Source organism: Peromyscus leucopus, chromosome 15 (assembly GCF_004664715.2).
Source record: "Peromyscus leucopus breed LL Stock chromosome 15, UCI_PerLeu_2.1, whole genome shotgun sequence".
Taxonomy (NCBI): domain Eukaryota; kingdom Metazoa; phylum Chordata; class Mammalia; order Rodentia; family Cricetidae; genus Peromyscus; species Peromyscus leucopus.
The window spans coordinates 60560905-60574380 of NC_051076.1; the positions used below are offsets into that span (position 1 = coordinate 60560905).

Below are 13476 nucleotides of genomic sequence, written 5' to 3' on the forward strand. Positions count from 1 at the left end.
TCACTGCAGGTGTTGACAACGCTGTTCCTCTGATAAACGGGCCACTGGCTGGGGTAATACTGCTTTATCAAGCTACAGGAATCAGAGGGCAGTTCTGTGCTACCTTCAGAGAATACCTATTGCTAAAAACTGAGCTATTCCAGGGCCTGAGATCAGAGAACATACACAGGGTGGGAAGCATCAACTGGCCTGCCACAGCCCTTGAGTGAGAAAGTCCAGACAGCTGTGGGGAGCAGGAGGGAAGGACTCCGTGGGTGAAGAGTGCAGGTGAGAGGAAACTGGCTTGGGCTAGGGAAAATGTTAAGAGAGATCCCTGCACACTCAGAGGCCAAAACCTGGAGCTTGATAGCTCTGAACTTGAGGCCAGTGTGGGACTCCAATTCCGGAGTCACTCTTCCTCTCTTCACTGCTGCATCTGAGAACTAAGGTTCGAGGAGTGTACTTGATACTCACTCACATAGGCATGCATCCCTCTAGAAGGGCGGCTGACACTCAGAAGCCCTGAGACACACAGGCAGGTCTTCACCTGTACCAATCTCAAGAAAACCACCTGTTGTTTCCTACACTCAAATAAATAACTAAATGAAAAAATAGCCTTGCACCCCAAAGTTCCAGAAAAATATGAACAATCCAAATCTTGAAGCAGTAGACAGCAAGAAATAATAATGATGAAATTAATGGCCGGGCATGGTGGTGCACGCCTTTAATCCCAGCACTCAGGAGGCAGAGGTAACTGGATCTCTGTGAGTTCAAGGCCAGCCTGGTCTACAAAGTTAGTCTTAGACAGTCACATAGAGAAATCCTGTCTTGAAAAACAAAACAAGACAAAAATTAGTAATATTTAATGAGAAAGGGGAGGTTACTAGAGAGCGTAATGAAATACAAAAAAAAAGACTTATTTCAAAAAACTAGAAAATCTCTGAGGCTGGAGAGATGGCTCCTAAGTTAACTGCTCTTGTAGAGGATTTGGATCACTCACATCAGATGGTCACAACCACCTACAAATTAGCTCCAAGGGATTCAATGCCCTCTGACCACCATGAACACCTGAATGCATGTGGTGCACATACATACAATCAGCCATATACGCACACAAGCAAAATAAAATATATGTATTTTTAAAACTGGAAGATCACCAGGCATGGTGATGCATGCCTTTGATTCCAGCACTTAGGAGGCAGAGGCAGGTGGATCTTTGAGTTTGAGATTGGCCTGGTCTACAAAGTGAGTTCTAGGACAGCCAGGGCTACACAGAGAAATCCTGTCTTGAAAAACCAAAATAAATAAATAAATGAATAAAATAAATATAAATAAATAAAACTGAAAAATCTAGACAAAATGGGAATTTCCCTGAACACCTATGATCTAGCAAAAATTAAATCAAGAAGATACAAACAATTTAAACAGATCCATAACAATTAATGAAATTGAGGCCAGAATTAAAAAAAAAAAAAATCTTCTACTGGGCCATGGTGGCGTATGCCTTTAATTCCAGCACTCCGGAGGCAGAGTTTGAGACCAGCCTGGGCTACATAGCGAGTTCCAGGACAGGCTCCAAAGCTACACATAGAAACTCTATCTTGAAAAACAAAACCAAAAGTTTTTTTGTTGTTGTTTTTTTTTTGTTTTTGTTTTTGTTTTTCAAGACAGGGTTTCTCTGTGTAGTTTTGCGCCTTTCCTGGAACTCACTTTGTAGACCAGGCTGGCCTCGAACTCACAGAGATCTGCCTGCCTCTGCCTCCCGAGTGCTGGAATTAAAGGTGTGCACCACCACCACCGCCAGGCAAAAAACACAATCTTAAAAAATAAAAAATAAAAATCAAAAAAGTAACCAACCAACCAACCAACCAACAACAAAGAAAAAGCTGGGGTTGGGGGGAGAGGGAGGCACACCTTTAATCCCAGCACATGGGCGGCAGAGGCAGCTAGCTGGGTTTCTGTGAGTGTTAAGTCAGTCTGGGCTACAGAGCTAGTTCCACAACAGCCAGGGCTATACAGAGAAACCTTGTCTTGAAACCTCCCACTCCCTAAAAAAAGTTCTGATTCCTTCTTACTTGCTGGACTTTGTGAATTCTTGTAACAAGTTCATCTGCAGAAACACTCCCTGCTATTACTTCCAAAGGGATTCCGCTGTCTCCTATAAAGAAACTGGATGGAACACAGACTACAGGATCTGTACACGTTAATTAAGTCTAATAGTTCATGTATGAAACAAGAAGCTTTGTAAAATATAATAAAGCAAAACACATCATCTTAGTGGATTTTACAATGTTCCTCACCCCAATTACCATATCATGCCTCTAGTGCATGTGATATGTAAAATGATTTATGGTTTGTTTGGCATATTGGAGTGAAAATGTATTTCATTTTCCTACATCATTCTATCTAATTTGCCTCTTGCCACCTGCTTTTAACATTTCAACCAAATTATTCCATACTGCTCTTCAGATATTCACATTAAAAAAGAAAACATTGGTTTTCCATATGGCAGCTCACAACTGTCTGTAATTCCAGTTCCAGGGGACCCAATATCCTCACACAGATATACATGCAGGTAAAACACCAATGCACAGAAAATTTTTTTAATTAATTAATTAAAAAAATACAAAACAAAACAACAACAATAACCAGGATGATCCTGCAATTCTGCAAGACCATTAAAAACAAAAAAAACAAAAAACAAAAAAAAAACCAAAAAACCCATCAAAAACATAAACATTGGGGACTGGAGAGAAGGCTCAGAGCACTTAACTGGTTTTCCAGAGGACCCAGGTTCAATTCTCAGCACCCACGTGGCAGCTCACAGTTGTCTCAAACTAAAGTTCCAGGGGACCTGACACCCTCACCCGGGGAGACATACATGCAGGCAAAACTTCAATGCACATAAAGTAAAAATTATTAAAAAAAAGAAAAACATCTACTTTGCCATTAGCTACAATGTATTACGTCAAAAGACTGTAACATTACTTCTACCAAAAGATGTTTTCTTAAATAAAACTAAATTCTAAATTTTTTAATTAAAAAAAGAAAAGCAAACATAATATATATGAAACCAATTCTTCAATGAAAGGATACAAATCTGTGAAAATTGCAGACAGGCTTCACTGTAAAAAAACAAAATTAAGAGAAAAATCATAATATGAATTCAACTATTTCCCAAATACTGGGTTGCTTTCATTAAATTTACTATACTAATTACAAGTATATTTTAAAAATTACTAGTTGTCATAGCAATAAGCTAGAAGGACAGAAATAAGAATTTTATTTTATTTTATTTATTTATTTTTAGTTTTTCGAGATAGGGTTTCTCTGTGTAGCTTTGCGCCTTTCCTGGAGCTCACTTGGTAGCCCAGGCTGGCCTCGAACTCACAGAGATCCACCTGCCTCTGCCTCCCAAGTGCTGGGATTAAAGGTGTGTGTCACCACAGCCTGGCAAAAATTTTATTTCACAAGACATTTTTTGTTCATTTTAATTGTTGTTTCATAATTTCCAGATTAAACAATCCTTTCTTCTCATAACCCACAAAGTGATGGCTGGGTTTACAAGTTAAAAATGTCTGTCTTGCTGGGTGTGGTAGTATCCACCTTTAACCCTAGTGCTAGGGAGGCAGGGGTGGGAGGACTTTTATGAGTTCAACGCCAGTCTGGTCTATTCAGTGAGTTCTAGAACAGCCAGAGCTACATAGTGAGATCCATGGGGGTGGGGGGAGACACAAGACAAAAAGAATATGTCGTGTTGCTTCCTTAATAGAAATATACTTAAATAAAATCTTGGGGGCTGGAGAAATAGCTCAGTGGTTAAGAGAATGAGCAGCTCTTCCAGAGGACCATGTTTGACTTCTAGTACCCACATGGTGGTTCACAATCATCTGTAACTCCAGTTCCAGGGGATACAACGCCCTTTTCCTTGGGCACTGTACGCACATGATGCAGACATACATGGAAATACTCATATAATGCACATAAATCTTTAAAAAACCTTAGCCTTTCATAAGATATGGTGACATAACATACTAACTACTCTGTGATAACAAGGATGAAAACACCTAAATGTCCATTAGGAAAACCGGTCTAAGAGAATTAATGGGGAAAAGGTATAGAAAGTGGTCAAATACCATCATTTCGACAAAAAAAGGTCAGAGGGCCACTGAGACGGTTCACTGGGTAAGGCAGCTGCGGAGCAAGCTGAACAATCTGAGTTAAATCTCCAGACCATACAGGAAGATGGAAGAGAACCAACTCTACCAAGGTATCTACATGTGTGCTATTATGTATGTGTTCCTTACCCTATGATAATAATAAAAAAATTTAAAATTGGAAAATATATATTTTTTTAATTCAATTTTTGTTTTTTTTGTTTTTTTTGTTTTTTTTGAGACAGGGTTTCTCTGTTCTCTGTGTAGTTTTGGTGCCTGTCCTGGATCTCGCTCTATAGCCCAGGCTGGCCTCGAACTCACAGAGATCCGCCTGCCTCTGCCTCCCGAGTGCTGGGATTAAAGGCGTGCGCACCCCCACTGCCGCCCGGCGGAAACTGTACTTTAATCATTTACTTAGCACCAGTAAAGAGCCCCGTGGTCAGGATAGGAGAGAGGGCTCAGGTAACAGGAAAGCACATGCCTAGCATGTGTTATCCCTCAATTCAACCACTAGTAAAACACATGAATGCCGCTTACACACACAGTCGGGAGTAAGAGAGACTTTTCAGAGTAGTTAATTAGATACTGAACAAAGCCAGTAACCTCATAATTCCCAAGTACTGCTATAAATCAAAAACAACATGTTGGAGAGATGGTTCAGCAATTAAGAGAGCTTGCTGCTCTTCCAGGAGATTCTAGTTAGACGGCAGTACCCACATCAGGTGCCTCACAAATACCTACAACTCTACTTTCAGAGGACCCGAGACCCATTTCTGCTCTGCAGAGACACTGCATGCACCTGGGGCATACATACATACATACATACATACATACATACATACACTCAGGCAGGCACATACACACACACACACACACACACACACACGCACACACACACACACATACACACACACACACACACACACACACACGAATAAAAATAAACAAAATAAAACATAAGCTATATAGTTCAGTAATATAATACAGGTCTGCTTTATGCTACTTTTGTTAATATGAAACAATGTAAGTAAAAGTTTTATGAGCTTACAGGTAAATTTCTGAACATTCATGTATTTAATGTGTGTGTATGTGCACTACATGTGGGTCTGATGTCCACAGAGGCCAGAAGTGGGTATTGGATCCTTTTTTTTGGTAATCCCTGGAACTGGAATTACAGTAGTTTTGAGCCTCTGTATGGGTGCTGTTAATTGAACCCAGGTCCCTTCGGAAGAGTAGCCAGCGTGCTTAACTGGACCATCTCTTCGGCCCTCTGAACCTTTTTATTTAACAATGTTTTTCCAAGCATGTTATCTATTTTGAGATGAATATTGAAAAGACATTTGTAACAGTTAATAAATTAAAGATCTTACAGTCTGAAAATTATTGCCAGGCTGAAATCTAAAATCCAAATCAGCTGGGAGGATGAGACAGGAGAACAAGTTCTAGACTAGCTTGGGCTACTGAATGAGTTCAAGCCCACCTTATACAACTTTGTAAGCCACTGTAGCCAAGTAAAATGGCAGGTATGGTGACCCACACGCATAATCTCAACACTTAGGAGGTAGAAGCAGGAGGGTCAGTAACTCAAGGTCAGCCTTAGCTACATAGCAAGTTTGAGGCCAATTTGGGTAACACCAGTTTCGTCTCAAAACACACACACACACCAATAAAAAGGACGACAGAGAATAAAACAAATGTCTGTTTAACAGGAATTATGAGGTCCTATAAATGTCTTTATTCTCTTTGACTTATTTCTTTATGTGTGTGTGCACACACTCATGAGTGCATACACCCCATGTGCATATGTGGAAATCAGAGGATAATTATAAGAGTCGGTTCTCTACTTCCAGCATGTGCGTTCTGGGGAATCAAACTTGGGTCACCAGGCTTGGTGGCAAGTGACTTTACTCAGTGTGCTATCTCACCCTCCTCATTCCTTTGAAATTAAATGACTCCATTCCCAAAAGAGAGTCCAAAAGATATGGAAAAGCACTTGTTGCAGATTCAACCTAATCTTTAGAGTCACTTCCAAGTTCTTCCAACCTAGACACTACAAATCTTTTTCAGACAGTAATTTTTTTCACATTCGTTTATTTATGTAATATATATGTGTGTGCATATGTAGGCAGACATGTGCACACCGTAGAAGTCAGAGGACAACTTGTACAAGTTGTCTCTCTCTTCCCACCATGTGTGACCTGGGGACTGAACTCAGGCTGTCAGGCTTGGTGACAAGTGCCTTTACCCGCTGAGCTGTTCTGATAGCCCCCCCATCATACTTTTTGTTACATGCTACATGGATGTGAGGTGGACAAGATAAATTAACTTTTTTTTAAAATCAAGGTGTAATAATGAATTTGAAAATGGTAACCAGAAAATATTAATTGCCGTGAAAATATTAATTTTGACTTATAACTTCTTTATAATAAAGTTTAAATAGTAATCATAACAAAATAACTTAAATTCCCATAACTGGGTGCAGTGGTATACTCAAAAGCAATAAAAAAATAATTTAAGTCCCCAATATATCTTAGTGCCTTAGTGTGGTGATATTTTATTTGTATGTTAATAAATAAAGTTTGTTGGGGATCAAGGGAACAGCAAGCCATTTTAAGTAAACACCAAAGTCAGGCAGTGGTAGCACATGCTCTTACTCCAATCACTTGGCAGGCAGGGTCTCTGTGTGTTCAAGGCCATACTAGGGAAGCGTGATAACACACGCCTTTAATCCCAGTACCAACCATAGAGACCTGGAGGTCTGTACAGACAGTGACAAGGAAGTGAAGTAAAAGCCACTGAGAGGGCAGAACAGCAAGGCAATAAAGGCATGGGTAGACAGGAAGTAGCTCACTTTTGGAAGCTGCAGCGTGGTGAGGTAAGGTTAGCTGGTGGCTATTCCTATTTCCCTGATCTCTAAGGCTTTCACTCCTATATTTGGATCCGTGTTTTTTATTTAATGAGACTGTTTAGAAATTTGTCTATACCATAGATATGTGTACCCATAAAATTAACATTTTTTTAAAATTTATTTATTTAATGTATATGAATGTTCTATCTGCATGTACAATTTTATGCCAGAAGAGGGTATCAGTTCCCACTACAGGTGGTTGCGAGCCACCACGTGGTTGCTGGGAATTGAACTCAGGACCTCTGGAAGAACAGGCAGTGCTCTTAACCTCTGAGCCATCTCTCCAGCCCAAAATTAACATTCTTAATAGTCTAAGAGTATCCTCATAATAACAGACCATTACTACAAAATAAAACAGTAACGAAACATTAAAGCATAAGCGTACCTTTTGGTGTCGATTTTAATTGCAACGAAATTGTTTGCAGACGCTGCTGTCACTTTCTCATCTTCCCAGCTGGCAGCCATCTGTGTGGACTGCTCATCGTCACCTGAGAGAACATTTCAAGAACTCTTAAAAAAAACGCCAAGGCCAGGACTGCTAATTCTAAATTCTTTCCCCTGTGAAACTAGAACTCCAAATAAAATATAACCCACAAATATTTTTCTTCCAAATTTTATTTTATTTTTTGGTTTTTCGAGACAGGGTTTCTCTGTGTAGCTTTGCGCCTTTCCTGGAACTCACTTGGTAGCCCAGGCTGGCCTCGAACTCACAGAGATCCACCTGCCTCTGCCTCCCGAGTGCTGGGATTAAAGGCGTGCACCACCACCGCCCGGCCCAAATTTTATTTTTTATTTTATGTGTATAAGCACTTTGCCTTGCATACACCTAAGAGCATCACAGTATGTAATGAATGCCTAAGAAGGCCAGAAGATGGTTTTGGAACCCCTGGAAATGGAGACACAGACAATTGTGAGCTGCCATGTGAGTGCTGGGAACAAAACCAGTTGTCAGTAAGAGCAGCAAATGTGTTTCTCCTTCTTTCCTTTTTTTTTTTACTTCCCCCTGAGACGGTTTGTATGTGGTCCTGGAGCTCACTGTTTCTGCCTCCCAAGTGCTAGGATTAAAGGCATGCTCAGCCACACCTAGTTTAGCAAGTCCTCTCTTAACTTCATCAAACTTGAAAATTGATCCTTCTGAAGCTTGGCTGTGGTAAAGTGCTTGTCTTGAATGCACAACGCCCTTGGTTTGATTCCCAGCAGAGCAAACATACAAATGGGCCCCAAAAAATTTATCTATAACTTCAGCTGGCTACTTAAAAATACAAATGTAACTACTACTTATAACTTCCACTGCTACCACCTTGAGCAAAGTTAGCAGAGGTCACCCACACAATTACAGTAGCCTAAACGGTTCTTCCCCACTGAATCTTTTTTTTTTTTTTTTAAATATTTCTTTACTTACTTTTATTTTGTGTGTGTTACATTTACATATACATATACATGTATATGTATATATGTATATATATATATATATATCTCACATGTATGTCTAGTACTCAAAGAGGCCAGAAGAGACTGAGTGGTGGTAGTGCACACTTTTAATCCCAACACTCAGGAAGCAGAGTCAGGCAGATCTTCTGAGTTCGAGGCCAGCCTGGTCTACAGAGTGAGTTCCTGCATGGCCAGGGCTACACAGAGAAACCCTGTCTGGGGGGTGGGGTGGGAGGCCAGAAGAGGGCATCAGATGCGCTGGAATTGGAATTATGGAGTTAAGCTGCCATGCTATGCTGGGAGCTGAACCTGAGTCCTGTGAAAGAAGAACAAATGCTCTTGGCTTGTTCACTCCCACTAGGGTGTCTGTTCTTACACAGCAATTGGTTGTCATGTAGCTTCTGAGAACTGAACTTAGGGCCTCTATAAGAGCAGTAAGTGCTCCTAACCACTGAACCATCTCTCCAGCACCACTTAACATTAAAAAGGTTTTAAAAATTAACTATACTATAAAAAAACTTGGACATAAAAACCATCACAGGTTACCCACTTTCTAATACACTATGTATCTTAATTATCTTTAGTGTTTAATGTCTTTCTCTCCCAAATAGAAAAGATTCAAGGAGGGCAAAGACAGTTTTTCATGTTATCTTAAGATGGAAATCTCGCCAGGTGGTGGTGGCACACGCCTTCAATTCCAACACTCGGGAGGCAGAGCCAGGCGGATCTCTGTGAGTTAAGTTTAAGCCCAGCCTGATCTACAGAGTAAGATCCAGGACAGGCTCCAAAACTATACAGAGAAACCCTGTCTTGAAAAACCAAAAAAAAATGAAAATCCCTACAACAGAACTTGCATCTAGGCATAAAGCAGGTGTCTAGTACAGTAAGCATACAGGCATGCCTACAATACTTGACTACACATCTGAATGAGATAAGAGCCATGAAAAATTTGGACATGGAAATGGGACAGATTGAAACCAACTAAAAATACCCTTCTTAACAGGCTCATGGAAGTTACAACCAAGAATAAAGGAAAGTTGCTATTTGTAAATGAGAGCATTCCAAATGAAAATGTTTCCAGAGACAATGGAGTTGAAAGAAATAATAAATTCCCAAGCAAATGACTCTGCTATGAACCTAGAAAATAGCTATTTAGGAACATTCTTTCTCCAGTCACTTTAAGGAGGCAGTAAAGAGTGAGAAGTGTGATGCAGTCTTTCATTCACTCACTATTTTATTCTACTTCCGTTCATTTGTTCAGTTCATAGGCATTGGGCTTGTGTACTAGATATAAAATAAACACTGTTCTCAGCACAGCTTAAAGTCTAATATGTATTTTATATATTTATATTTATGTTACTTATCCAAACAAGTAGACAACTACGAACACTTAAAGCAGTAATTGCTATGAATGAGAGTGTTTGAGTTTGGGAAGACAGTTCAGTTAGTAATAAGAAGATCTGAGTTTGATTCCCAGAATGTGAGCACACATACAAATAAAGAAAATCTCTTTATCATGATCAGAGAAGCGTTCTCTGAGATGACAGGGTCTCTCTACATGGCCCTTGATGTCGTGGATCTCACTATGTAGACCAGGCTGGCCTTGAACTCCCAAGTGCTGGGATTAAAGACATGCATCATCATACCTATCTCTAAGTTGACAATTAAGGTGGACCAAAGAAAGAATGAGCCACACTAAGTACAGAAAAGTTCACCATACAGAAAGAATACACGTACAGAGAAAGGTCTGTGTGGCTGGGAAAATAATAAACAATGGAGAACACGAGGCAATGGAACTGAAAAGTTAATGTAGGCTACCCACAGCGTGGATTATCTAACAGAATGTACAATGGTGACATTTAGCTGGAAACCCTGGGGGAGAATAACAAATGAAGGCAATAAACATATTTAAGCTTGAGCCAATCCTAAGAAGGAGACTACATTTTGGTTTTTCTTTTTCTTTATAAAGCTGCTGTCTTTCATTCCCCACCCATACTGACTGGCTAGGTTAGTGTCTCAATGTCACATTCCCTCTGACACTGTCTGTTCCTAACTCAGCCTTGTGATGGCAGCAGTAGCTGAGGGAAATCCTCGATGAGAGGCTTCTTAATACTTACTAAGTTCCACTAGAACACGAGTTGCCATTGTCAGTATCTTTAGAGGCTTATTTTTAATCAAATTATCAAGCACATTATAAAATTAGATGACCCTAAGATTTTAGGAGAACATATGCTGTACTTGGAGGACACTTAAAAGTGTGCAAACAAACTCCGAAGCACAGACAGCTGCCTTCTTCCAGCCTGACCATCCAACCTAAGGAATCTCAACTGCTCCAACCGTACGGGCTTTGTGGTCTGTGTCAGTCAAAGAGGGCAGCCAACAGTACCGGACATGAACAATTTTCAGCCTGCCTTATAACATCACGGACTAGACAGACATCTTTGCTTCTGCCTCCTCATCAGATTTTGTACTGTCTTTATATCTTTTAGTTCAAACAGCTAAAACTGGAAATTCTTGTTAATTTGGTTGAATTATTTCTAGTTTCTAACACAACTCTACAATTGTTTAATTTTTATTTAAGTATTAAATGAATCACCTAATTCATGAAAATTATATTAAACAACGCCAGATGTAGTAGCCCATGCCTGAAGTCTTAGGTACTTGGGAGGCTGACGCTAGGGGGATTACTAAGTCCAGGAGTTGGAGGGCAGCCTGGGCAATAGCAAGACCTAGCCTCTGAAAAAAAAGGAAACAATTTCATGAAATAAAAACTTGCCTAAAACATTTTCCTGGAATAATTTTTAAAAAAATATATACTTGGCCGGGTGGTGGTGATCCCAGCACTGGGGAGGCAGAGGCAGGAGGATCTCTGTGAGTTTGATGCCAGCCTGGTCTACAGAGTGAGTTCCAGAACAGCCAGAACTGTTGAGACAGAGAAATGTCCTTTATGTGTCTGTGTGTGTGTCACATATGTGCAGGAGGCTGTGGAGGTCAGAAGATGCCTTAAATCCCCTAGACCTGGAGTTGGAGATGGCTGTGAGCTGCCACATGTCCTCTGCAAAAGCAGTAGACGCTCCTAACCACTGTGCCATCTCTCCAGCCCGATGTCGTGTGTGTGTGTGTGTGTGTGTGTGTGTGTGTGTGTGTGTTTAATCCCCTTGCCTCTACCTCCCACGTTCTAGGCTGTGAATAATTCTTTGAACACTCTTGAAACCTCTTCCTCTCGCTATAGCTAGCTTTTTCATTTTTTAAGAAGTTGAATTTTTTTAGGGCTGGAGAGGTGGCTCAGAGGTTAAGAGCATTGGCTGTTCTTCCAGAGGTCCTGAGTTCAATTCCCAGCAACCACATGGTAGCTCCCAACCATCTGTAATGAGATCTGGTGCCCTCTTCTGGAATGTAGACAGAACACTGTATGTGTAATAAATAAATAAATCTAAAAAAAAAAATTATTAAAAAAAAAAAAGAAGTTGAATTTTTTTAAAGGTTGGTTTATTACTAATGGGATCTCAGATCAAGAAAACCGTAAGTTCTGAATGTGTTCTTCAAGTTATGAACAAAGCTCTAGGGCCCAGGCATGTATAGCCCGTGTCCTTGAGTCAAAGCATAAGAGAATAGCTATGGGGGGCTGGAGAGATGGCTCAGTGGTTAAGAACACTGACTGTTCTTCCAGAGGTCCTGAGTTCAATTCCTGGCACCCACATGGCAGTTCACAACTGTCTGTAAGTCCAAGATCTAACACCCTCACACAGACATACATGCAGAAAACATAAAATAAATATATTTTTTTTTTAAAAAAGAGAATAACTATGTCTATGGTACAACATAAACTATCTTGAGGACTATTTGTGTGACTTGGTTGGGATTTGGGTGGTGGCGGCGTTAACTTGATTCTGAGGTTCTAAGGTGTGAACTCTGTAGACAGCTGTGTCATGTCACAGTGTCAAAAGATGGGACCTACCTGTTAGGTGCTACCAGAGTGTTGCTGCTCTATGATCCCAGTGTCTATACATTCTTAGAGCAACATTCATCCTACTTTGTGTTGGGACGACCTAGCTAAAACTCTAGAAAAACTAACTGTGTTTTGGAAGAGGTTAAGGGACAGACTCTACTGTCTGTCCATTCTTAACAGTATTTCTGCAAACATTCAATAGCTGCTGATATTCTAAATATATCTACTACCAGCAAATCCCATTAAAGTTAACTGAGGAGTATGGATATATGCAAAAAAGCGCTATAAAAGTGTAAGAGTGTAAGACTTCAAGTATTTCTACAGCTTCCCAATATTTATTAATCAAATCTAGCAATTTAGACTAGGGATGTAGTTCATTGGCAGAGCAATTACTTGGCATGAATGAAGCCCCAGGTTTGGACTTACCCATGAAGGGAAGTTTTTTCTTTCAAGTTAACTGCTACCTTAGTACTTTTTGGGAATGTTTAACTATCATCAATCGCATATTGTTAAAAAAAAAAAAAACATGGATGCCGCCGGGCAGTGGTGGTGCATGCCTTTAATCCCAGCACTCGGGAGGCAAAGGCTGGCGGATCTCTGTGAGTTCGAGGCCAGCCTGGTCTAGAGTGAGATCCAGGACAGGCACCAAAAACTACACAGAGATACCCTGTCTTGAAAAACTAGGGCTGGAGAGATAGCTTAGTGATTAGAAGCACTAGTCACTCTTCCAAAGAACCTGGGTTCAATTCCCAAACCCATGTAATGGCCTACAATCATATTAAAATCTCATAAACCTATTGACCTCATACTATAGTGTCATATTCTTTCATTCTTATGTGCTATTGTCCTTACTGGTTTACAAGACTTACATATTTAAAGTATAATACCACTCCAATAGACTTTAAAGGATTTATGCTCTAATTAACAGCAAGTATCAAGCTAAAAATTCAGCATAACAAAACAATCAGACATTTACATTTTAAGGCTGAATCAAATGCATATTTCAGTCATTTTTCTTCACAGAAATGGACAAAGTTATAGAACGACTAAGA

General features: G+C 40.1%; 1 protein-coding gene across 1 annotated transcript in view; it reads right to left on the minus strand.

The window, feature by feature from the left end:
* Nucleotides 1–13476, minus strand: part of Ubxn4 (UBX domain protein 4) — a 32504-nt gene that overhangs the window by 17543 nt on the left and 1485 nt on the right. Inside the window, exons 2-4 of the mRNA XM_037211047.1 lie at nucleotides 7430–7532; nucleotides 3076–3104; nucleotides 2055–2173 (exon numbers count right to left, since the gene is read on the minus strand). Of these exons, the coding sequence (XP_037066942.1) occupies nucleotides 2055–2173; nucleotides 3076–3104; nucleotides 7430–7532 (251 nt within the window). The remainder of the gene's footprint in view (nucleotides 1–2054; nucleotides 2174–3075; nucleotides 3105–7429; nucleotides 7533–13476) is intronic.